The 26,169-nt window shown below is 40.8% G+C and overlaps 1 protein-coding gene across 2 annotated transcripts in view; it reads left to right on the top strand.

Annotated features, from left to right (window-relative positions):
• Nucleotides 1–26,169, top strand: part of nalcn (sodium leak channel, non-selective) — a 253,655-nt gene that overhangs the window by 94,451 nt on the left and 133,035 nt on the right. For both annotated transcript variants that reach the window (XM_020472572.2, XM_031805863.1), the window contains 2 exons: nt 9,096–9,227; nt 17,961–18,128. In XM_020472572.2, the coding sequence (XP_020328161.1) occupies nt 9,096–9,227; nt 17,961–18,128 (300 nt within the window). The remainder of the gene's footprint in view (nt 1–9,095; nt 9,228–17,960; nt 18,129–26,169) is intronic.

Raw genomic sequence — 26,169 nt, 5'->3', positions numbered from 1 at the left:
AGGGGAGCAGGCAGACAGAGGTAGTAGAGGCTGTGTGTGTGTGTGTGTGAGAGAACGTTTGGGAGACCGGCAGACTGATTTACAGAGGTAAAAATATAGCCTTCACTCCCTCAGTTAATAGTGTAAGACTTACACTCGCACACACACACACACACACACACACACACACACACACACACACACACACACACACACACACACACACACTCCCCTTCAGCCCAAACATCCGTGGGGGGAGAGCGTCTGAAAGCTGGAAATGTCAAACTGCGTTGTCACGTTCAATCCCAACTACTGTTTGTGTTCGTGTGCTTGCGTGGCAAACCCTGCATGATTTGATATAGCCGTATAGGTGCCAGGAGACGAAGATCAACAGACAACCTTTCCACTTTTTCCTCATCCTTCCGGAGCTACAGAGCTGTCCATCTCTCTTTCCTTCCTTCTCTCTATCTCTCGTGTCTGTCTGTGTGTCATATCATGAAGATCATACCCCCATGGCATCACCATTACCAATAATAGGCGAGGCTAGCATGTCTTGGGGGTATGATCTTTGACCCTCTGTAAATGTCTCTCTCATCATTAGTCACAATTCATTCAGGAGTATCCATAGTCATGGTAGCATCAACATGAATATAGATGTGTTTAGAAACATATTCTATTATTCACGATAAAAGTGACTCCAAAATGACACTACATTATTTACCGTGAATTTTTATTGGGCACGAAATAATCTGAAATAAAGATGTGATGTAGTAATTGCATGCTTGGAATATGGGACCAAAAACTAAACTTTTGACTTTATTTAGAACAATCTTTAGGGGTGTGAATGTAATTGTCAACCTTACCTTTTTTGTTTAAAAAAATATTTACCTGAGAAATTGTATTAGTTTAAAATAGTATAATTTCCTTTTTTTTTGGTATACAATACAGCTCTGTATTTGAATGATTTATTTTATAAAGTCATTATTGCGCATCTTTATCAATGGTGTCAATAATTTCAGACCCCACGCTATCCCCCTGGTGATATGAGAGCGCAAGGTTGACCAGCAAAGGGAAACACGCCTTCCTCGGTGGTGGAACTATTCTCAACACACAAGCAAACAGATTCTACGTTTGAACCAGATCCTACAGCAACCAAACCTCCAGATCCTACAACAATTGTCCTCCACACTGCAAACATGAGAGGTAATGGTTCCTGCTCCGAGCTGAACGTGCACTTTGCTGGCTTCAGGTTCAGACATTGGAGCAGAGGAATGCCCAACTGCAGGCGGAACTGGATGATGTGAAGTGCATCCACTAGGGGTGCCCCAGCGGCATTGGGGAAGAGTACAAGCTCAAACTCAAGGAAATATGGGATCTGATTGCTTCTACACCTGCATTGCTTGCTGTTTGGGGTTTTAGGCTGGGTTTCTGTACAGCACTTTGAGATATCAGCTGATGTACGAAGGGCTATATAAATAAATTTGATTTGATTTGATTGAGGCGCTAACCCAGGAGAATGGGGCAGTGGACATTGAGAGGAGCTACATTGAGGAGGAGGAGGAGGTGGAGGTGTGGAGGACAAAACTGGAGGAGGAGCTGTCTCTGCGGGACAAGGCAGAGATGATCCTGAGGAAGTTCCGTTAGAACGTGGACGACGCCACGCTGCAGAGGCCCGACCTGGAGAGGCGCGTAGAGCAGCTGGTGGCCGAGATCCAGTCCCTCAAGAAGCTCCATGATAAGGAGGTGTCTCAAGAAGGACTCCAAGGTGTCTGCCAAGCTGGAATCAGACACGCCCTGGCTGCCTACCTGTCCCAAACATGAATGGAGATCAAAGCTGCCATGGCCCGTAACGTCCAGGAGGAGGAGAAGTGGTACAAGGGCAACTTTGAGAAGCTCAAGGACGTCTCTGGCAAGAAGGAGGACCAGATGAAGAACATGAAGGAGGAGATCACAACAGGTGAACGCTCCCAGAACGCTGCCATGGAGATGCAGTTGGAGAACATGGAGAATGCCCATCTGGAAAACATTGGCGTGCTAGAGGACATCATTTCCCACCTGGAAAACCAGCTGTGCAAGACCATGCTAGAGATAAGTAATTTCCTGAAGAACTACCAGGAGATGCTTCACATCACACTGAAGATGGACACAGGGAGCTGCTGGATTGAGAACAAACCAGACTGGGCATTTCGGGATGTTGAGCAACACACCACCTGAGTCGAGACCCATATGTCCGCTTTCTTGACCATGCCTGCCAACCTCTTACCAAGTAACACAACTGAGGGTGTTTACATGAATGTATACTAACTAGCCAGAGAAGTTTGACCTTTGCGAAAGAAACACTGGATTATACATATTTTATATATATTTAACTATGGGAACCATAGGATTTGTGGTCTAATTTCCTTACCCTTCTTACTTTATTGATATAATAAGGATCTGCATTTGAGCTTGACATTTACTGGAGTATAGAGTTACAATTAGTGCTGAGCGTTTAACCAAAATGTCAGTTATTTTCGTTTTTTTAACAACCAATTGACCGATGTTGGTTCAATTATTTGAATTCCATATACAGTTGAAGTCGGAAGTTTACATACACCTTAGCTAAATACATTTAAACTCTGTTTTTCACAATTCCTGACATTTAATCCTCGTAAAAATTCCCTGTCTTATGTCAGTTAGGATCACCACTTTATTTTAAGAATGTGAAATGTCTGAATAATAGTAGAGAGATGGTCAGAAGTTTACATACACTCAATTAGTATTTGGTAGCATTGCCTTTAAATTGTTTAACTTGGGTAAACGTTTTGGGTAGTCTTCCACAAGCTTCCCACAATAATTTGGGTGAATTTTTGACCATTCCTTCTGACATAGCTGGTGTAATTGAGTCAAGTTGTAGGCCTCCTTGCTCTCACACACTTTTTCAGTTCTGCCCACAAATTTTCTATAGGATTGAGGTCAGGGCTTTTGTGATAACCGCTCCAATACCTTGACTTTGTTATCCTTAAGCCGTTTTGCCACAACTTTGGAAGTATGCTTGGGGTCATTGTCCATTTGGAAGACCCATTTTTGACCAAGATTTAACTTCCTGACTGATGTCTTGAGATGTTGCTTCATTATATCCACGTAATTTTCCCTCCTTCATGATGCCATCTATTTTGTGAAGTGCACCAGTCCCTCCTGCAGCAAAGCATCCCCACAACAACCGTGCTTCACGGTTGGGATGGTGTTCTTTGGCTTGCAAGCCATTATGGCCAAACAGTTCTATTTTTGTTTCATCAGACCAGAGAACATTTCTCCAAAAAGCACAAAGCACAATGGCTTTGTATGGCAGTTTTGGAGTAGTGGCTTCTTCCTTGCTCAGCGGCCTTTCAGGTTATGTCGGTATAGGACTCGTTTTACTATGGATATAGATACTTTTGCAACTATTTCCTCCGGCATCTTCACAAGGTCCTTTGCTGTTGTTCTGGGATTGATTTGCACTTTTCTCACCAAAGTACGTTCATCTCTAGGAGACAGAGCGCGTCACCTTCCTGAGCGGTATGACGGCTGCGTGTTCCCATGGTGTTTATACTTGCATACTATTGTTTGTACAGATGAACGTGGTACCTTCAAGCGTTTGGAAATTGCTCCCAAGGATGATCCAGACTTGTGGAGGTCTACATTTTTTTTTCTTAGGTCTTGGCTGATTTCTTTTGATTTTCCCATGATGCCAAGCAAAGAGGCACTGAGTTTGAAGGTAGGCCTTGGAATACATCCACAGGTAGACCTCCAATTGATTAAAATGATGTCAATTAGCTCATCAGCTTCTAAAGCCATGACATAATTTTCTGGAATTTTCCAAGCTGTTTAAAGGCACAGTCAACTTAGTGTATGTAAACTTCTGACCCGCTGGAATTGTGACACAGTGAATTGTGACACAGTGAAATAATCTGTCTGTAAACAATTGTTGGAAAAATTACTTGTGTCATGCACAAAGTAGATGCCCTAACCGACTTGCCAAAACCATAGTTTGTTAACAAGAAATTTTTGGAGTGGTTGAAAAACTACTTTTGATGTCTCCAACCTAAGTGTATGTAAACTTCCAACTTCCAACTTCATCTGTATTGTGTATTTCTTCTGTGAGTTCAATGCACACATTTCTCAGATTCTCTAGTCTAGAGATAAATCAGATCAAGCCCGACCTGTGCGATGTTGTATGGATTCCAATAAAATGCATTGTTTATTCCAGTTAACTTGGTAATTAACTTAAAATGACCATAATCAGTTGCTCACCTACTTGTCCATCTGTGTTGTTTATGGCTGTTTAAAGAGACAGAAGAATCCGCAATCGAGAGTGATAGAAAGCAGTTGCTTCAAGGACAACAGAAAAATACCTAAAGAAATACACAATCCAAGTATTCAGCAGTCCAAAAAGTCTGCACTATACACACAATACCCCATAATGACAGGTTGAAAACATGCTTTGAGACATTTTCGGTAATTTATTGAAAATGGAACAGAAATATTGAATTTACATAAGTATTCAAACCCTTGAGTCAATACATGTTAGAATCACCTATGGCAGCTATTACAGCGGTGAGTTTTTCTGGGTAAGTCTCGAAGACCTTTTCACACCTGCAGTTGTACAATATTTGCCCATTATTCTTTTAAGAATTCTTCATACTGAAATGAGTTGTTGATCATTGCTAGACAACCATTTTCAAGTCATCCTATAGATTTTCAAGCAGATTTAGGTCAAAGTTGCAACTCGGCCACGCAGGACCATTCATTGTCTTCTTGGTAAGCAACTCCAGTGTATATTTGCCCTTGTGTTTTAGGTTATTGTCCTGCTGAAAGGTGAATTAATCTCCCAGTGTCTTGCGGAAAGCAGAATGAACCAGGTTTTTCTCTAGGATTTTGCCTATGCTTAGCTCCATCCTGTTTCTTTTTATCCTGAAAAACTCCCTAGTCCTTAATGATTACAAGTCCCCCCCCCCCCCCTTCTCCATCACCCAAATCCAGACAGCTGATGTTCTGTAAGAGCTGCAAAATCTGGATCCCTACAAATCAACTGGGCTAGACAATCCGGACCCTCTCTTACTAAAATGATCAACCTCTCTTTTGAGATTCCTAAAGATTGGAAAGCGGCCACAGTCATCCCACTCTTCAATGGGGGAGACACTCTAGACCCAAACTGTTTACAGACCTATAATAATCCTACCCTGCCTTTCTAATGTCTTCAGAAGCCAAGTGAACAAACAGATCACCGACCATTTCGAATCCCACTGTAGCTTCTCCACTATGCAATCTGGTTTCCGAGCTGGTCACAGGTGCACCTCAGCCACGCTCAAAGTCCTAAACGATATCATAACTGCCATCGATAAAAGACAGTACTGTGCAGCCATCTTCATCGACCTGGCCAAGGTTTTCGACTCTGTCAATCACCGTATTCTTTTCAGCAGACTCAACAGCCTTGGTTTCTCTAATAACTGCCTTGCCTGGTTCACTAACTACTTTTCAGATCAAGTTCAGTGTGTCAAATCTGTAAGTAGCCCATCCAACTACCTACCTCATCCCCATATTTGTTTTGGTTTTTCTGCTCTTTTGTAAACCAGTATTTCTACTTGCACATCCTCATGTCCACATATATCACTCCAGTGTTAATTGCTAAATTATAATGACTTCGCCACTATTGTCCTTACTTCATTTTGCACACACTGTATACATATTTTTCTATTGTGTTATTGACTGTATGTTTGTTTATCCCATGTGTAACTCTGTGTTGTTTTTGTCGCACCGCTTTGCTTTATCTTGGCCAGGTTGCAGTTGTAAATGAGAACTTGTTCTCAACTGACCTATGTGGTTAAATAAAGGTGAAATAAAAAGTGAAAACCAAGCATATGGAGAGTGGTACTCCATAATGTGATGTATTGGATTTGCCCCAAACATAACACTTTGTGTAACACTTTGTGTTCCGGACAAACAATTAGTTGCCTTGCCAAATGTTCTGCACTATTACTTTAGTGCCTTGTTGCAAACAGAATGCATGATTAGGTTAGTATTGTGGAGTAACTACAATGTTTTTGATTCTTCCACAGTTTTCTTCTATCACAGCTTTTAACCTCTGTAACTGTTTTAAAGTCACCATTGGCCTCATGGGGAAATCCCTGTGCGGCTTCCTTTCTCTCCGGCAACTGAGTTAGGAAGGACTCCTGTATCTTTGCAGTGACTGTGTTAATTGATACACCATCCAAACTGTAATAAATAACTTGTATTCAGATATTCAATGTCTGTTTTTTGTATTTTTACCCATCTACCAATAGGGTCAAATGCCTCGCTTCTTTGCGAGGCATCGGAAAACCTCCTTGGTCTTTGTGGTTGAATTTGTGTTTGAAATTCACTTCTTGACTGAGGGACTTTACATTATAATTGTATGTGTGAGGTACATAGATGAGGTAGTCACTCAACTATTATGTTAAATGCTATTATTGAGTCCATGCAACTTATTATGTGGTTGTTATACATATTTTAACCGCTGAATGTATTTAGACTTGCCATAACAAAGGGGTTGAATACTTATGGACTCAAGACATTTCAGCTTTTCATTTTTATTAATTTGTAAACTTTTCAAAAAACATAATTCCACTTTGACATTATGGGGTATTGTGTAAATGCCACTGACAATCAAACAATCTACATTTAATCAATTTTAAACTCAGGCTTAAACACAACAGACAAGAGGTGTGAATACTTTCTGAAGGGACTGTGTATGTCTCACTTTCTTTTCATCTATCCATCTTCTACAGACAGTCTTCCATACTTGGTCTTATTCCTCCCAAGCTGCACAATCTGATACTCCCCTCTGACAGTAGGGAATTCAATTCAGCACGGTGGTTAAACTGGGCCCACAGACAAATAATATTGTTTCGGTGTTAGAAAAGAACACACATGTCTTGCATGAATAATATAATCTGAAATCAAAACCCCCTGTTTGGTTAGGGCAGAGCTTGTACTCGCTACATTTGTTTTAATGATACAGGGACAGATTTTTTTGCGTGTGACAATTTTGGTTGAATTTGGCCATGCTGCTTGTACTAGACATTCAATACTGTAGCTGCTCCTGGAAGAAATAAAACAGGGACTTACCTCTCTCCATTTTGTTTATTATGTCTGAATACATAGTGATTTTGCTGTACCTCTCTCTCTCTCTTAATTCCTCTTTCCCTCTCCCCCTTTCTCTCTCTTCTTCTCCCCCTCTCTCTCTATCTAATGAAATAGTCCTGATTGCTTTTCATCCCCTGAAGTTTAGCTGCCAGCCATGTTTGCCTGTTGCCATTTCCAATAAGAACCACTGTCCTACAGGCTCAAGCTCATGTCTCTTCTTCCCTCTCTCTCTCTACCTCTCTCTCCTCTCTCTCCTCCCTCTTTCATGTCTCTGCCTCTCTCCCTCCTCTCTCTTTTATGTCTCTGAATATCCCCCTTCTCTCCATGTCTACATATCTCTTTTTCTCTCACCCCCATTTCTCTCTTAATTTCTCTCATTCTCCATCTTGCTATAACTGAGACGAGAGGATATTTAAATCCCCACCAGCCAGGCACATCATTTGTCTTGTTTAATGGTTTGCTCATGAATCATTACCTCAGAATGATGGGAGGTCGTATTTAGCTTTTACAATTAGAATAAATGTATAATTTGGGTTGATCAAATCCTTTTGATTGTATTGGCAATTGTGAAAATCAATTCATTGTTTTTGCATCCATTTATACCATCATACCCTAGCTTAAGGTCTTTCACAAGTAAATGTGTTACTGTGGCATAAAGAAGCAAATTATGTTATTTAGAGTTTTAAATTTAAACTATTTTTTCTCTACAACATTTTTTTTTTAACTCTTAGAGCAGAAGTCTTACTGAAGGTAATTCATTTTATTTGTATCCACTAAGGAGGTAATGGCTGATTTTACTTTTACTCTGTGACATTTTCACCATCTGAGAAAATGTTGCTGGAATGTATAGAGGACATTTTACTCCTGAGCAAATTCTGCTATTATATGTGTGTTTTTTTTTGTTGCTGATCTTAAAATATTTTTGTACATGATGTTTCCGGAATAGAAAGGCAAACATGGCTGGCAGCTAAAATTCTGTTCACAACGTTGACTTCAGCAAACCTGTCGCCCACACGACGCCGTACACGCTGTCTGACATATTTCTGGTACAGTTGAAACTGGGATTTATCTGTGAAGAGCACACTTCTCCAGCATGCCATTGACCATTGAAGGTGAGCATTTGCCCACTGAAGTCGGTTACGGGACAACGAGTGCCCAGATGAGCTTCCATGAGACGGTTTCTGACAGTTTGTGCAGAAATTCTTAGTTTGTGCAAACCCACAGTTTCATCAGCTGTCCGTGTGGCCGGTGACAGATAATCCCACAGATGAAGAAGCCAAATGTGGAGGTCTTGGGCTGGCGTGGTTACATGTGGTCTGCGTTTGGGAGAGCGGTTGGACGTAATGACAAATTCTCTAAACCAACATTTGTCTTATGGTAGAGAAATTAACATTCAAATATCTGGCAACAGCTCTGGTGGACATTCCTGCAGTCTGCATGCCAATTTCACTCTTCCTCAAAACTTGTGGCATGTGACACAACTGCACGTTTTAGAGTGGCTTTTGATTGTCCCCAGCACAAGGTGCACCTGTGTAATGATCATGCGGTTTAATCAGCTTATTGATGCCACACCTGTTAGGTGGATGGATTATCTTGGCAAATGATAAATGCCCACCAACTGAGATGTAAACACATTTGTGCACAATGTTTTAGAGCTATGGGACATTTCTGGGATCTTTTGTATTAGCTCATGAAACATGGGACCAACACTTTACATGTTGCATGTATATTTATGTTCAGTGTATATTGTAGCAAGACTCATACTGTTTGTCCAGACCAAAGTGTTTTTTGAGCAAAACTGAAAAGACATAAACGTAAGGCTCCGGTCAAAAGAAGTGTACTGTCATTTAGGTCAGCCCGAGGAACCTCTCATATGTGGACGTGGGTATCTGGATGGGTGTGTTTGTTATAGAATAGATGTCAATATGTCCTTATTCTACATGAATTCTAAATGAATTTCTCTGTTTCCGCAGCAACTGATGCGCTCCTCTATCTTCCACATGTTCATTCTGACTATGGTTGCCGTAGACGTAATCGTTGCCGCTAGCAACTACTACAAGGGCGAGAACCACCAAAGGCACTATGACGAGTTCTACCTGGCTGAGGTAAGGGATCAGAACACACAAACATACTGTACAATACACACAAACACCATACTGTATGTTTTACTATCCTTGTTTCACTTGATATTGATTCAAAATCCTATTTTCCCTAACCCTAACATTGACCTCATAACTCTTATGATAAGATATTTGTGATCTGTGTAATGTTGAGTGGTCACAGCATCGTACCATCATAAATATGTTATTTGAACAGTAGCAACAGAACGTCTACATATGATGCACAAACGCATCTAAATAGCATTGTTTTTTATTCATTTAATTTAATTGAACCTTTATTTAACTAGTTAAGAACAAATTCTTATTGACGGCCTACCAAAAGGCAAAAGGATTGGGATAAAAAAGAAAAAAGAAATACACATATAAACTATCAAAAGTTTGGGGTCACTTAGAAATGTCATTAAAATAACATCAAGTTGATCAGAAAGACAATGTAGACATTAATATTGTAAATGACTATTGTAACTATAAAAGGCAGATGTTTTATGGATTACCTACATAGGCGTACAGAGGCCCATTATCAGCAACCAATCAATGGCACGTTGTGTTAGCTAATCCAAGTTTATAATTTTAAAAGGCTAATTGATCATTAGAAAACCCTTTTGCAATTATGTTAGCACAGCTGAAAACTGTTGTTCGGATTAAATAAGCAATAAAACTGGCCTTCTTTAGACTAGTTGAGTATCTGGAGCATCAGCATTTGTGGGTTCGATTACAGGCTCAAAATGGCCAGAAACAAAGCACATTCTTCTGAAACTCGTCTGTCTATTCTTGTTCTGAGAAATGAAGGCTATTCCATGCGGGAAATTGCCAAGAAACTGAAGATCTCCCTTCACAGAACAGCGCAAACTGTCTCTAACCAGATTAGAAAGAGGAGTGGGAGGTCCCAGTGCACAACTGAGCAAGAGGACAAGTTCATTAGAGTGTCTAGTTGGAGAAACAGACGCCTCACAAGTCCTCCACTGGCAGCTTCATTAAATAATTCCCGCAAAACACCAGTCTCAACGTCAACAGTGATGAGGCGACTCCAGGATGCTAGCCTTCTAGAGCAAGAAGTTAGAGACAACAATACATCAAGCAAAGTAGCCACAACTGTCATTAAGAGTGTCCATGATTGAGTATTTGAATGAATAGATTTAGATAAACCTGTCCAGTTTGAGTTTTTGTTGCAGCTCGTTCCAGTCGCTAGCTGCAGCGAACTGAAAAGAGGAGCAACCCAGGGATGTGTGTGCTTTGGGGACCTTTAACAGAATGTGACTGGCAGAATGGGTGTTGTATGTGGAGGATGAGGGCTGCAGTAGATTTCTCAGATAAGGTGGAATGAGGCCTAAGAGGGTTTTCTAAATAAGCATCAACCAGTGGGTCTTGCAACGTGTATACATAGATGACCAGTTTACAGAAGAGTATAGAGTGCAGTGATGTGTCCTATGAGGAGTTTTGCTTTGTTGTAGAGCATTTGACACAATATCCGGGGAGGGGCCAGCTGAATATTAGACTATCATCTGCATATAAATGGATGAGAGAGCTTCCTATTGCCTGAGCTATGTTCGTGATGTAAATTGAGAAGAGTGTGGGGCCTACTATCGAGCCTTGGGATATTCCATTGGTGACAGGCAGTGGATGACAAAGTAGATTTTCTAACTTTATACACTGGACTCTTTGAGAGAGGTAGTTAGCAAACCAGGCCAAAAAACACCAATACTCCTTTGCCGGCTGACAAGAACAGAATTGTTTACCGTATCCAAAGCTTTGGCCAAGTCCATAAACAGCACAACATTGCTTATAATCAAGGCCAATGATGACACCATTGAGGACCTTTAAGGTTTCAGTGAGACATCATAACCTGAGCAGAAACCAGATTGCATACCCAAGAGAATACTGTAGACATAAAGAAATTGGCCTATAACAGTCTGAAAAGCATCTAAATAATGTTTTGTACTGATGGGAAATAAAGATCTTCACCTTCATTCCTCAATTTGACCTTTTATTGTGAAAGATAAATGAACTTGATCATCCAAGCATCACACGGAACACATCCACAGCCAAACTCATTTCATAAACCAGTCTAAATAGCAGGTTGTGCTGACAGAAAACGAATCATAAGTTACAGTTGAAGTCAGAAGTTTACATACACCGTAGCCAAATACATTTAAACTCTGTTTTTCACAATTCCTGACATTTAATCCTAGTAAAAATTCCCAGTCTTAGTCCCGGTCAGTTAGGATCACCACTTTATTTTAAGAATGTGAAATGTCAGAATAATTGTTGACAAAATGATTTATTTCAGCTTTTATTTATTTCATTACATTCCTAGTGGGTCAGAATATTACATACACTCAATTAGTATTTGGTAGCATAGCCTTTAAATTGTTTAACTTGGGTAAAACGTTTCGGGTAGCCTTCTACAAGCTTCCCACAATAAATTGGGTGAATTTTGGACCATTCCTCCTGACAGAGCTGGTTTAACTGAGTCAGGTTTGTAGGCCTCGCTCGCACATGCTTTTTCAGTTCTGCCCACATATTTTCTATGGGATTGAGGTCAGGGCTTTGTGATGGCCACTCCAATACTTTGACTTTGTTGTCCTTAAGCCATTTTTGCCACAACTTTGGAAGTATGCTTGGGGTCATTGTCCATTTGGAAGACCCTTTTGCGACCAAGCTTTAACTTCCTGACTGATGTCTTGAGATGTTGCTTCTGTATACAATTTAGCTGATTTGATGGATACACCATTCAATCTGATCACCCGCACAAATTACCTCACTTTGTTGCTTTCATGACTTGATCCACTCTCCTTCACTCTCCTCCACTCACTCTCCTCCACTCTCCTCCACTCCGACCAGGCTAAAAGCTATCCAAGCCATTATACTCACCACATTTGAGGATTCCAAAATATCTTCCTCGCTTATCGATGAGGCAGGCATCTGGCTACATGTCCAGTGGTCATAATACTTTGACATGATGATGAATTGTAGCCACTGCTGTAGCCTAATTTTTCCAGGGGGAAATAAATGTAATTAATTTTAAAAAAGATGCCCGCCAGTGTTTCCCTTAGCCATGGTCTGCATTTGAAATAAACAGTTCATTTTGAAGGTTTTCAGACCCTTCACTTTTTCCACATTTTGTTACGTTACAGCCTTATTCTAACATTAATTAAATAAACACTTTTCCTCATCAAACTACACACAATAGCCCATAATGAGAAAGTGAAAACAGATTTTTTTTAAAGTTTGCAAATGCAATCCAAATAAAATACAGATACCTTATTCACGTAAGTATTCTGACCCTTTTCTATTAGATTCGGGAATTGAGCTCAGGTGCATCCTGTTTCCATTGATCATCCTTGAGATGTTTCTACAACTTGATTGGAGTCTACCTGTGGGAAATTCAATTGATTGGACATGATTTGGAAAGGCACACACCTGCCTATATAAGGTCCCACTGTTGACAGTGCAGGTAAGAGCATAAACCAAGACATGAAGTCGAAGGAATTGTATGTAGTACTCCCATACAGAATTGTGTCGAGGCACAGATGTGGGGAAGGGTACCAAAACATTTCTGCAGCATTGAAGGTCCCGAAGAACACAGTAGCCTCCGTCATTCTTAAATGGAAGAATATTAGGAATCACCAAAACTCTTCCTAGAGCTGGCCGACCGGCCATACTGATTACACAATCGGGTGAGAAGGACCTGGGTCAGGGAGGTGACCAATAACTCAATGCTCACTCTGACAAACCTCCAGAGTTCATCTTTGGAGATGGGAGAACCTTCCAGAAGGACAAGCATCTCTGCCACACTCTACAAATCAGGCCATTATGGTTGAGTGGCCAGACGGAAGCCACTCATTAGTAAAAGGCACATGACAGCCAGCTTGGAGTTTGCCAAAAGGCACCTAATGGACTCTCAGACTATTAGAAACAATATTCTCTGATCTGATGAAACCAAGATTGAACTCTTTGGCCTGAATGCCAAGCGTCATGTCTGGAGGAAACCTGTCACCGTCCCTACTGGGACTGGGAGACTCATCAGGATCAAGGAAAAGATGAACGGAGCAAAGTACAGAGAGATCCTTGATGAAAACCTGCTCCAGAGCACTCAGGACCTCAGACTGGGGTAAAGGTTCACCTTCCAACAAGACAACAACCCTAAGCACACAGCAAAAACAATGCAGGAATGGCTTGGGGACAAATCTCTGCTGTCCTTGAGTGGCCCAGCCAGAGCCCGACTTGTACCCGATCGAACATCTCTGGAGAGACCTGAAAATAGCTGTGTAGCAACGCTCCCCATGCATCCTGACACAGCTTGAGAGGCTCTGCAGAATAGAATGCGAGAAACTCTCCAAATACAGGTGTGCCAAGCTTTTAGCGTCATCCCCAAGAAGACTTAATGCTGTATTTGCTGCCAAAGGTGCTTCAACATAGTACTGAGTAAAGGGTCTGAATATTAAAAACGTTTTGCTTTGTCATCATGGTGTATTGTTTGTAGATTACTGGATAATGTCAAGGGGTCTGAATACTCTCTGAATCTACTGTATGCTCATACTGTACCCCACTCTCACTATTTTAGCAAATACACTGGACTTAGTACCTCAGGTTCCTGTTTCACACGCGCACCCCCTCAGACAAGCTAATACCAATGCCTCTTTCAGATATTATAAAAGCAATATATATGACAACAATAATTATTTAATTACCAATAATACTATACGTACTCGCTGCTCCTACTATTGGCAGAAAAGATAAGAGATGACTGTTTTATAAAGCCTCATATGAAGCAGACAACGCTGTCTTGATACAGTCAGGGGTGCAGAGAATAGTGGCAAAATGCGACAATCAAATTCTAGAACAGTGGTAAAGATTTCTGGTACTACGTGCAAAAAGAACTCGCCCTGTAAGGTCCGCTATTAATATTTCAAATGTACGCTTCAAAAGGTTATTGGCCATGTACTCTTATAATCTCCAGCCGGCACAGCCAGAAGATGAATAGCCACCCGTTAGTGCCTGGTTCCTCTCTTAGGTTTCTTCCTATGTTCCTCCCTTTCTACAGAGTTTTCCCTAGCTACAGTGCTTCTACATCTACATTGCTTGCGCTTTGGGGGTTTAGGCTGGGTTTCTGTAAGCACTTTGACAACTGCGGATGTAAAAAGGGCTTTATAAATACATTTGATTGATTGATTGAGGATTGGGCTTCATATTCACTACCACACAAACATGAAATGAAAAACTTACCTCCGATTGAATCACACTCAAACCTGGGAGTAAAATCTATGATTTTATAGTTATTTTTTTTGTACAATTATAATATTGTTGCTACTATCGGATTGTAAACGGAAACAGTTGAAGTGTTTTTACACACACGCACACACACACACACACAAACCTGCTCTCAATCTGCCCGGCTCTGTCGATGCCATCAGTATGCAGGTGGCAGAGCGTGAACAATGAAGGAGAGGCGTGTCTCCCTCTTTACCTCCCTCCCGGCCTTACTCTTTCTCACACAGCTGAATGGGAAAGATAAGAGATGGGAGAAACCACACACAAGATTCTCTCCCTTCGCTCCCTCTCTTTTTTATCATCCATCCATTGATCACAGTTTTTCCACTCAATCAGGACTAGGTGAAGGGAAAAATATAGGAAATACTTGTTTTGTTTTTCTAGCTAAATGCAGGTTTTGGTTTTTCCAGCTATTTCCCCCTTCCGGCCACTCCCTTTCCTTCCTTATGGGATGAATACAATCACGTTATCTCTTGTTCTCCTTTCAATCAATTTTTTTGTTTTATTTCTCTCCTTCTCATTACCTCACAAGCGTATTGTCTCCCAACATGAAATCGGGAAGGAGACTGTTGATCTGTCTCCGTCCGTTAGTGCGTTCGTTAGTACATTAGTCACATGCGATATCTCAGACAGCACTGACCCAATTTTGACAAAACGTGGGTGAATGATGCATCTTGCCATAGAGATCCGGAATTTACATAATTACACTGATTGGCCAGATGGGGACGCTATGACAAGAGATTGAAAATGCAGACTTTGAAAGGTCACGCCCCTCAACCCGTCATGAAATTTGGGACACAGGTCCCTGTCCTCACAAGGAACTAATTTGCCTCAGGGACCCATTAGGTCCGCCATGATGGATTTTCCACCACTTTTCCACCATTATGGAAAAGGAAAAAAGATCTTCTTGCACCAAATGACTTATCTGCATGGAACTTGATATTTGGTATCTATTAGAGGTCGACCGATTATGATTTTTCGCCGGCAATACCGATTATTGGAGGCCCAAAAAAGCCGATACCGATTAAATGGACGATTTTTTAACATGTATTTTTAATAATGTCAATTACAACAATCCTGAATGAACACTTATTTTAACCTAATATAATACATCAATAAAATCAATTTAGCCTCACGTAAATAATGAAACATGTTCAATTTGGTTTAAATAATGCAAAAACAAAGTGTTGGAGAAGAAAGTAAAAGTGCAATATGAGCTATGTGAGAAAGCTAACGTTTCAATTCCTTGCTCAGAACATGAGAACATATGAAAGCTGGTGGTTCCTTTTAACATGAGTCTTCAATATTCCCAGGTAAGAAGTTTTAGGTTGTAGTTATTATAGGAATTATCGGACTATTTCCCTCTATACCATTTGTATTTCATTAACCTTTGACTATTTGATGTTCTTATAGGCACTTTAGTATTGCCAGTGAAACAGTATAGCTTCCGTCCCTCTAGTTAGCGCGATAACTAGCTAGCCATTTCACTTCAGTTACACCAGCCTCATCTCGGGAGTTGATAGGCTTGAAGTCATAAACAGCGCAATGCTTGACGCACAACGAAGAGCTGCTGGCAAAACGCACATTATTGCGTTGGACTAGTTAACTGTAAGGTTGCAAGATTGGATCCCCCGAGCTGACAAGGTGAAAATCTGTCATTCTGCCCCTGAACAAGGCAGTTAACCCACCGTTCCGGAATTGAAACCTTGAAATCGGCCCTAATTAATCAGCCATTCCAATTAATCGGTTGACCTCTAGTATCTATGGACAAAGGTCTCTTATCGCAATATTTTTCAGATTAGTACCTAAAACAACAATATTCACCAATAAACATTCACGTGGGTGTGATCTGGCACATAAATGCATATAAATCAGTCAAGGATATTCGTATTGTAACAAAACACTGTGAAGTCTCAACAAATGCAAGAGCATTCATACCGACCACACGGTGGCTCTAACGATTCAAATTTGTCTCACGTGCTCAGGGATATGAGTCTAGCTAACCCACACGATATTTCAGACTTCTGGCCCGATTTTGACTAAACTTGGGTAAATGATGTGTCTTGCCATATGACCAAGAAGGCCAACACTCATTTTGAAGTCGCAGGCAGGACTACCTCATCACATGACCATGAGTAACCATAACTGACTCATGTCCACTACACTTTCAAATGTACATTTTCACATTTTAATGTCGACTAGGGCTGTCAAATGATTCCAAAATGTAATTGACTTTATCGCAGGATTTGCTGTGATTAATCACAATTAATAGCAAATTCATAATTTGCTCAAATTGAGCTGTAATTTAAGATTTTTTATACAGAAAGCATTACAGCAATATTGACGTCTTCTTTTTTCCAAAGTAACGGTTAGGAAAATCAGGTAAAACACACTTTCTTAAACCTCAAAGTCAACTTGTTTTGACATAGCATTGTTTTTAGCTGTATAGATGATGTATTTTGGATGTTTTCAGTGTATTTTGAACGCTTTCAGACAATGCGATAAAAAATTTGCACAAAAATTGCAAAAAGTTAACTTTAGTTAATGTTTACTTGTTAAACGCTAGCTTCTCTGTTCTTTTCACTGGGGTTCTTCCAACGGTCACTGGCCAACGTATGACAAAGAGAAGCGTGCACCTGCAGCAGTAACACTCCGAATGTATTGCTCAGATTTACAACATTTACCACCACCTTTTCACATGTGAGGAGAATAACATAATTCCACTACCTCATGTGAACTTCCAATTCCACATGTGAAAGTTTGCCTAGTGGTTAAGAGTGTTGGGTCAGTAACCAAAATGTCGCTGGTTCGAATCCCAAGCCAACTAGTTGAAAAATCTGCCGGTGTGCCCTTGAGTAAGGCACTTAACCATAATTGCTCCAGTAAGTCGCCCTGGATAAGAGTGCTAAATGACTAACATGTAAATGTGGAATGTTCTTATGTGAAACTGCAAATTCGTTTTTCACCTATGATTGTTCATAACATGGTGAAGTGATATTTTTTACACATTGATTTTCACGTTATTGATTTCGAAATGTGAACTTGCAATTCCACATGTGAAGGTGATATTTACACGAGAAACTACAATTCACATGTGAGATGAAAACAAGTTTTTTTTCTCACTTGTAAAAATGTGGTGTTTAACGTGAAATTTTATGCATGTGAAAATATGGTTTCACGTGAAGTTTAAGCTCTACATGTGAAAACGGCTATTTCACATGTGAAACAGCAAATTTGACATGTTTTTTGTTTTTAAGGGTGCACACATACATGTGATGAGTAACCTTGACTGACACCTGAAGACTTGAGTTGGCGCCTCAAGTCTATTCATTATCTCAGCTGGCTAACACAGTCTTGTGATGGGCAGGAGATCTGGATTTGAACCCCGGTGGGTCACATTAATAAAATACCAACTGTGACCTGGGATCTCTGTCTATCTGTTCGTAGGTTGCCTTTACAGTGCTGTTTGACCTGGAGGCTATGCTTAAGGTCTGGTGCCTGGGCTTCACAGGCTACATCATCTCCTCTCTGCACAAGTTTGAGTTGCTGCTGGTGGTGGGGACCACCCTGCACATCTACCCTGACCTCTACCACTCCCAGTTCACCTACTTCCAGGTAATGAATACACACACATGCACATTCACACACACACACACACATGCATGCACATACACACTATCACACACACACACGATTATGGGGCTGCTTTGCTCATAAAAAATGACTTGTGTTGCCACTTCTTATTTATTTTCTGTGACCACGCATGGGTTGTGATGCATGGGTTCCCTTATAACTCGCAGTCCCTGCAGTTATATCTGTGGGGCGAATGGGTTTAGGGTCATTAAATATCGTGTGGTTGAAGGGCAGGTTGAATTAAGAGAAACAATACTTTAAAAAATCCATAAATGTATAACTAATGTGCAATTTCTATAGTCTACATTGTGGTTTTTCTTTCATTATTTTAAGCTGTTTGGTATTAGTGCACAAGTCTAAACTTTAGGGCTTAACTGTACGTGTGCCAAATTGCCTACACAGCCAATCGCCAAACGGGAAGAAAAAATGTACGTCAATCCATGGGGGCAAAACGACATTGGCGAAGTTTAATTCAATAAGACAAAAGCTATGAAAGGAGAGTTGAAAATAAAGAGAAGGGAGGGACAGAACAGTAATGTTTGGGAAAGATTTGGTGAAGAGAGTGAATAGCAGTGCCGGTTATGTTATGTGTGATGATTGTGAGGCCCTATACAAATTCCACGGTCACAAGACGGATCTTCAAATAGGCCTATGGCATGTCAAGGGAACTGTTGTTTAGATGGGTTAAATGGAAACGGAAATCTGGACGACTAATCAGAATAACCAACAGTTTTTTTGGCAAAATCCATAGTCCTCTGATAATACTAGTCCCGTGTGAATCGACATCCCTGTGTTTTGAGAGAAATGTCTTAGTTTTATAGCTGTTGCTCACGGTATGAGCAAGAAAAAATTACTGGGGTATTCTGGGGTAATAAATACATAACCAATGTTCTCTAGTAATACTTGTCCCGTGCGAATAGGGCTATATCCTTAATAATAACTCCTGCAGAATTAAGCATTTCTTGAAGAAAAATGATACCCCAAATTTAGACAAAATTTGGACTTGTGGAGAAATATAATTTATTTCTTTCTGCATCTTGAGAGAACGCACTGCTCCGTTAGATACGATCTGTACAGGTGCTGTCTTCATCATAAAAGCTGATCGTTTTTCAACCACATAAAAAATGCATCGAAGCCACACTGAAATCTTATCAGAAACACGTTGGGTCGTTCTCAAAGCTTTTTCCTTACAACTGATCAAACTGATGGGCATTTGGATATTTTGCACAGAAAATGTTTGCCTTTTTTCTTTTCTTTATTGTATTTTCTCCCCAGTCCCTAAACATCTTTTCTCTGCGAAAGATGACACAGAGAACTTTACAGATGTTAACTAGATAGAATGCTTCTAATACTTTATTCTGTCTTCTAGGGCAACATATCATGACAAAAGAGAAGCTGCTTAAATCTAATTATAGACAAGTTGACTAACAAATAGCCTACCAAAATGTTAGACATTATAAGCATAAACATATCTAAATCAGGCAAAAGAAAATACTGCACCCCCTGTCAAAAAATAGTTATTCAGTCTTTGACCGTAGCCTATAGCGCATCTTCTATATATGCGGGTTATGGTTGGGTGCGGGCCTCAGCTTTTCACTTTATCACATAGTTGGTCGGCTGTGGATGGGTTATTAGCAATTGCAGGCGGGCGTGGCTGAACAAACAGCTGAACCACGCACCACTAGGCCATGCATTGATTAACATAATTACATGTTCATTCAATCACTGATGCAAGCATTATAACAAATTCTGACAAATGTTAATGCTATCAAATTGTATATGATGAGTTGAATGCTTTGACTGATGTTGTATTAGTCAGCACTAACATGCAGGGTTTGTTCGTCCCTATGCCACTAGATTTATAAACATGGATTTCCACTATTTGGTGAAAGGCCTATCGCTCACATGAACCCATGATTAAACTGGCCCTACTTTTTTCGTCTTCACTGTGGTGTGTGTGAGTGAGAGACTATGTGCATGCAGTCAGAGGAGACGAGGCAGAGAACAGCAAGCAGGCAGCACCTGCTGCCGTTTCCCCGTCCTAATCGTTCACTAAATGTGGGTAATAATGTGTGCTGGCAGTTGCCTTGGTGGCTTCTGGGTGTTCTGTGTGTGTGTGTCTGTGTTTTTGCAACTGTGGATACGTATGTGTGTGTCTGTGTGTGTATGTATGTGTGTCTGCATATATGTTTGTGTGTGTGTGTGTGTGCATTCATGTGCCAGTGTGTGTGTATGCATGCTTGTGTGTGCGTGCGTTCATGCCTGTGTGCGTGTTTGTACATGTGTGTGTGTGTGTTTTGGTAGCATCTGTTGAGAGAAGCAGGCAGGATCAGGTCGGCTCATGTTGACAAGCCTCATTAAGAACAAGAAGCTGTGAGGGAGTCATTCTGCCATACTCACAACAGGAGAGACAAGAGGGTCGCTGTATGATTCTAACATCAAGGTGACAGGTTTAAGTCCCACAAGGTGCTGGTCACACCAATATTTCAGGTTGAAGTCCCATAAAGTGCTGAAAAAAACAAAGCTGTAAGTTCAAGGCTCAACGGGTTGGCAACACCAATGTTGTATGTTCAAGTCCCACAGTGTGCTGGAAACACCAATGTTCAAGTCATATAAGTCTCTGGCAACATCAAGGTTGTATGTTCAAGTCCCATAAGTTGCTGGCAACACCAATGTTGTGGGTTCAAGTCCCACAATGTTCTGGGAACACCAATGTTCAAGTCATATAAGGCTCTGGCAACACCAATGTTGTATGTTCAAGTCCCACAATGTGCTGGAAACACCCATGTTCAAGTCATATAAGGCTCTGGCAAACACCAATGTTGTAGGTTCAAGGTTGTATGTTCAAGTCCCATAAGATGCTGGCAACACCAAGGTTGTAGGTTAAAAGCCGATGGTGCTGGAAACACCAAGGTTGTAGGTTCAAGTCCCATTAGGTCCTGGAAACACCAAGGTTGTAGGTTCAAGTCCCAAAGGGTTGGCAATTTTATGGGCTCAAATCTCACATTATATACTCAGTATTTTTGTAGATTTTGCAACATAAAGGTAATAGGTTCAAGTCCCGTTAGGACAACACATTATCAATACTATGGGTTCATTGTCCCTTTCGATAACAGTGTCTGCTAAATTAGACTGTATTGTATTATGAAAGTCCATGAGAGGTCCATTGCTTTGGAGGCCAAAAGGTATTGTAGCGAACTCCTTATTGAAGAAGAGAATGCATTTTACCCAGAAGATTTAGGAAAAAACTGTTTTTTTTTCTTTCAGGATCATCTAGAATCCTCTGTGTGAGGAATTAGCCCAAAGAGAGAGGCATTTGTTCCGTGTATTCCTTTTTTTTTTACGATGGGGCATTTCACTTTGAAAGGTCAGACTGAGCTGATTGTCATCCGGTCTGGACAAAATGTCACATACATTACACAAACACACACACTGTTTAATCACAGGAATGGTTACGCCTCTCCAGTATTTTACCTACGTGCTGGCCATCTGCTAAACAGCCGGTAACATCCAGCTACTTTTTCAATTTCAAAACTTTTCAAATAAAAATGTACATTTGTTTGTCAGAAAAGTCAGTTGAGCCCTCTCCAGCAAGAATGAATGACATACGACATCTTCTAGTGATCTATTGTTAAGACAGGCGCTCGTCAGTCACAAAGCAAGCGATGAACGGGAAACACTTCTGGTTTGACAGTCTGCTGTCTGTCCCACCTCCCACTACCTGTGTGATTTGTATTCCGCACGACTGGTATATCGACGTTACCACACGCGGAGGATAAAATAGACTTTCCGCCATCTCAACATCCCTCTAAGGCTAGCTTCCTAGCCCCGGCCTGCTAGCTGTCTGAATCGCCATGTCTCCAGCCAGCCCAACCACTCACTGGACCCCTATGATCACTCGGCTATGCATGCCTCTCCCTAATATCAATATGCCTTGTCCATTACTGTCCTGGTTAGTGAGTATTGTCTTATTTCACTGTAGAGCCTCTAGCCCTGCTCAATATGCCTTAACTTCTTGTGACTAGCAATCTCGGATCCGGGAGCGTAATCATAGCCTCAAACGAATTAGCATAACGCAGCGGACATAAATACCCTAGAAAATGTTCCTATTCATGAAAATCACAAATGAAATATATTGAGACACAGCTTAGCCTTTTGTTAATCACACTGTCATCTCAGATTTTCAAAATATGCGTTACAGCCAACGCTAGACAAGCATTTGTGTAAGTTTATCATGGCATAATGCTATGCTATGCTGTGCTGGCAGCAGGCAACATTTTCACGAAAATAAGAAAAGCATTCAAATTAAATAATTTACCTTTGAAGAACTTCGGATGTTTTCACTCAGGAGACTCCCAGTTAGATAGCAACCATTCCATCTCCAACGACCAGTTCTGATAGCCTTTAGCCGTACCCTTATCCTACTCCTCCTCTCTTCCTCTGGTGATGTAGAGGTTAATCCAGGCCCTGCAGTGCCTAGCTCCACTCCTACACCCCAGGTGCTCTCATTTGTTGACTTCTGTAACCGTAAAAGCCTTGGTTTCGTGCATGTTAACATCAGAAGCCTCCTCCCTAAGTATGTTTTATTCACTGCTTTAGCACACTGCCAACCCGGATGTCCTAGCCGTATCTGAATCCTGGCTAGGAAAACTACCAAAAACCCTGACATTTCCATCCCTAACTATAACATTTTCGGACAAGATAGAACTGCCAAAGGGAAGGCTTTCAGAGTTCTGTCTTACTCTCCATTTATGTACCCAAACAATTTGAGCTTCTACTTTTAAAAACCCACCTTTCCAGAAACAAGTCTCACACCGTTGCCGCTTGCTATTGACAACCCTCTGCCCCCAGCTGTGTTCTGGACACCATATGTGAACTGATTGCCTCCCATCTATCTTCAGAGCTCATGCTGCTAGGTGACCTAAACTGGGATATGCTTAACACCCCGGCTATCCAATCTAAGCATGATGTCCTCACACAAATTATCAATGAACCCAACATGTACAACTCCAAATCCATAAACACGGGCAACCTCATCGATATCATCCTAACCAACTTGCCCTCCAAATACATCTCTGCTGTTTTCAACCAAGGTCTCAGCGATCACTGCCTCATTGCCTGCATCCGTAATGGGTCTGTGGTCAAACGACCACCCCTCATCGCTGTCAAACGCTCCCTAAAACACTTTCTAATCGACCTGGCCCGGGTATCCAGGAAGGATATTGACCTCATCCCATCAGTAGAAGATGCCTGGTTATTCTTTAAAAGTGCCTTCCTCACCATCTTAAATAAGCATGCCCCATTCAAAAAATGTAGAACCAGGAACAGATATAGCCCTTGGTTCTCTCCAGACCTGACTGCCCTTGACCAGCACAAAAATATCCTGTGGCGTTCTGCATTAGCATCGAATAGCCCCAGTGATATGCAACTTTTCAGGGAAGTTAGGAACCAATATACACAGGCAGTTAGGAAAGCTAAGGCATCCTTAGCATCATGTAGCACAAACTCAAAAATGTTCTGGGACACTGTAAAGTCCATGGAGATTAAGAGCTCCTCATCCTAGCTGCCCACTGCGCTGAGGCTAGGAAACCACCGATAAATCCACTATAATTGAGCATTTCAATAAGCATTTTTCTACGTCTGGCCATGCTTTCCACCTGGCTACCCCTACGCTGATCAACAGCCCTGCAACCCCTACAGCAACTCCCCCAAGCCTCCCCAAGCCTCCCCATTTCTCCTTCACCCAAATCCAGATAGCTGATGTTCTGGAAGAGCTGCAAAATCTGGACCCCTACAAATCAGCAGGGCGAGACAATCTGGACCCAATCTGGATCCTCTGAGATTCCTAAAGATTGGAATGCTGCCGCGGTCATCCCCCTCTTCAATGGGGGAGACACTCTAGACCCAAACTGATTCAGACCTATGTCTATCCTACGTGTTTCCTATAGCCAGCCACGGAGTTATGGTTCATATGCTATTTACTGTGCTTTGATTGACAATCAGTGTTGACCAATTTATAGGTGTTGAACTGACCGAATATAGTCGATAACCTATATCCTTTTACCATTCATAAATCATACAACGTAGTTATATGTCCATAGTATCGCACTGAGACAAGTAAACCAAAGATCTTGTTTGGATTCTCCTATGCTTTGTAGCCCATGTCAGGACTTCCCAGACAGTGACACTATAAAGTGAGTGACTGGTCAGTGTACTGTAACCTACCAAATCACATCGGTAAGCGAGACACTCATTTGGCTCCCTAATTTGCATTCTTTTTAGCAATTATCTGCAGATAAATTATAAAAGTCGATGAAGATGGTGAATCCTCCCTGCAGGAACAATAGGTACTGGAGATAGAGCCTGATTCTGGTCCAAATATTAAGGATAATTTTACCAAAAATTATGTCAAATCAGAAAGATATAGTACTTAAGACTAAGCTTTTTATTTCTTCAATTTGACCTTTAATTTATTTTTCAAGATGAAGTGGTCTATCTACTTCATTTTTATTTTACTAAAATACATAATTTGAAAAACATAATTGTTGTAATTCATATCTTGTAGTAAAACTCTAAAGGCAACTTTAATTTCAACAGAAGGTGTAATGTTAAAAAATGTTACATTTTCTCCACCTACGCAAAAATAGTCATGACCATATAGGCCTCGACAATATCCAAAACACCTAACAATACACTGAATTCATAACTCAAATAAGTAATTTAAATTGTAAAGCATTTCTACACAATACCACAATAAATCATACTTTTTCTTGCATGTCTCTTGACATGAGCAAAACATACATAAATATTTTCATGGTGGAACATTCATTTTTTATTTTTTTATTTTACCTTTACTTAACTAGGCAAGTCAGTTAAGAACAAATTCTTATTTTCATTGACGGCCTAGGTGGCTAACAGTGGGTTAACTGCCTGTTCAGGGGCAGAACGGCAGATTTGTACCTTTTCAGTTCGGGGATTTACTAGTCTAACGCTCTAACCACTAGGCTACCCTGCCGCCCCAGGGTAGCCTCATGGTGGGGAGGGGAAAATAATTAAAAAAAGAATAGAAGGAAAAGGATGGCATGTCCAGAGTCAGTACCTCTGAAAAAGATGTCACACTTCTCTGTCATCGCATCTTACGAGTTCCAACCCGTTTTTGCTATTTAATTACTTGTTTTGTGTTTATCTAAAAAAATATATATATACATAACGTTCATACAGTGGCAAGAAAAAGTATGTAAACCCTTTGGAAATACCTGGATTTCTGCATAAATTGGTCATAAAATTTGATCTGAACTTCATCTAGGTCACAACAATAGACAAACACAGTCTGCTTAAACTAATAACACACAAACAATTATACGTTTTCATATCTTTATTGAACACACCGTGTAAACATTCACAGTGCAGGGTGGAACAAGTATGTGAACCCCTGGATTTAATAGTTGGTTGACCCTAATTTGGCATCAATAACCTCACCAAACATTTTCTGTCGTTGCGGATCAGACCTGCACAATGGTCAGAAGGAATTTTGGACCATTCCTCTTTAAAAAACTGTTTCAGTTCAGCAATATTCTTGGGATGTCTGGTGTCAACTGCTCTATTGAGGTCATGCCACAGCATCTCAATCTGGTTGAGGTCAGGACTCTGACTGGGCCACTCCAGAAGGCATATTTTCTTCAGTTGAAGCCATTCTGTTGTTGAGATACTTTGATTTGGGTCATTGTCCTGTTGCACCACCTAACTTCTGTTGAGATTCAATTGGCAGACAGATAGCCTAACATTCTCCTGCAAAATGTCTTGATAAACTTCGGAATTCATTTTTTTGTTGATGATATCAAGCTGTCCAGGCAAAGCAGCCCCAAACCATGATGCTCCCTCCACAATACTTTACAGTTGGGATGAGGTTTTGATGTTGGTGTGCTGTGCCATTTTTTGTTGTGTGTTCCTTCCAAACAACTCAACTGTAGTTTCATCTGTCAACAGAATATTTTGCCAATATTGCTGTGGAACATCCAGGTGC

The sequence above is a fragment of the Oncorhynchus kisutch genome, linkage group LG26, assembly GCF_002021735.2.
Source record: "Oncorhynchus kisutch isolate 150728-3 linkage group LG26, Okis_V2, whole genome shotgun sequence".
Lineage (NCBI taxonomy): Eukaryota > Metazoa > Chordata > Actinopteri > Salmoniformes > Salmonidae > Oncorhynchus > Oncorhynchus kisutch.
Note: the sequence above shows the minus strand (reverse complement) of the source record. Positions and strands in the feature narration are given on the sequence as shown.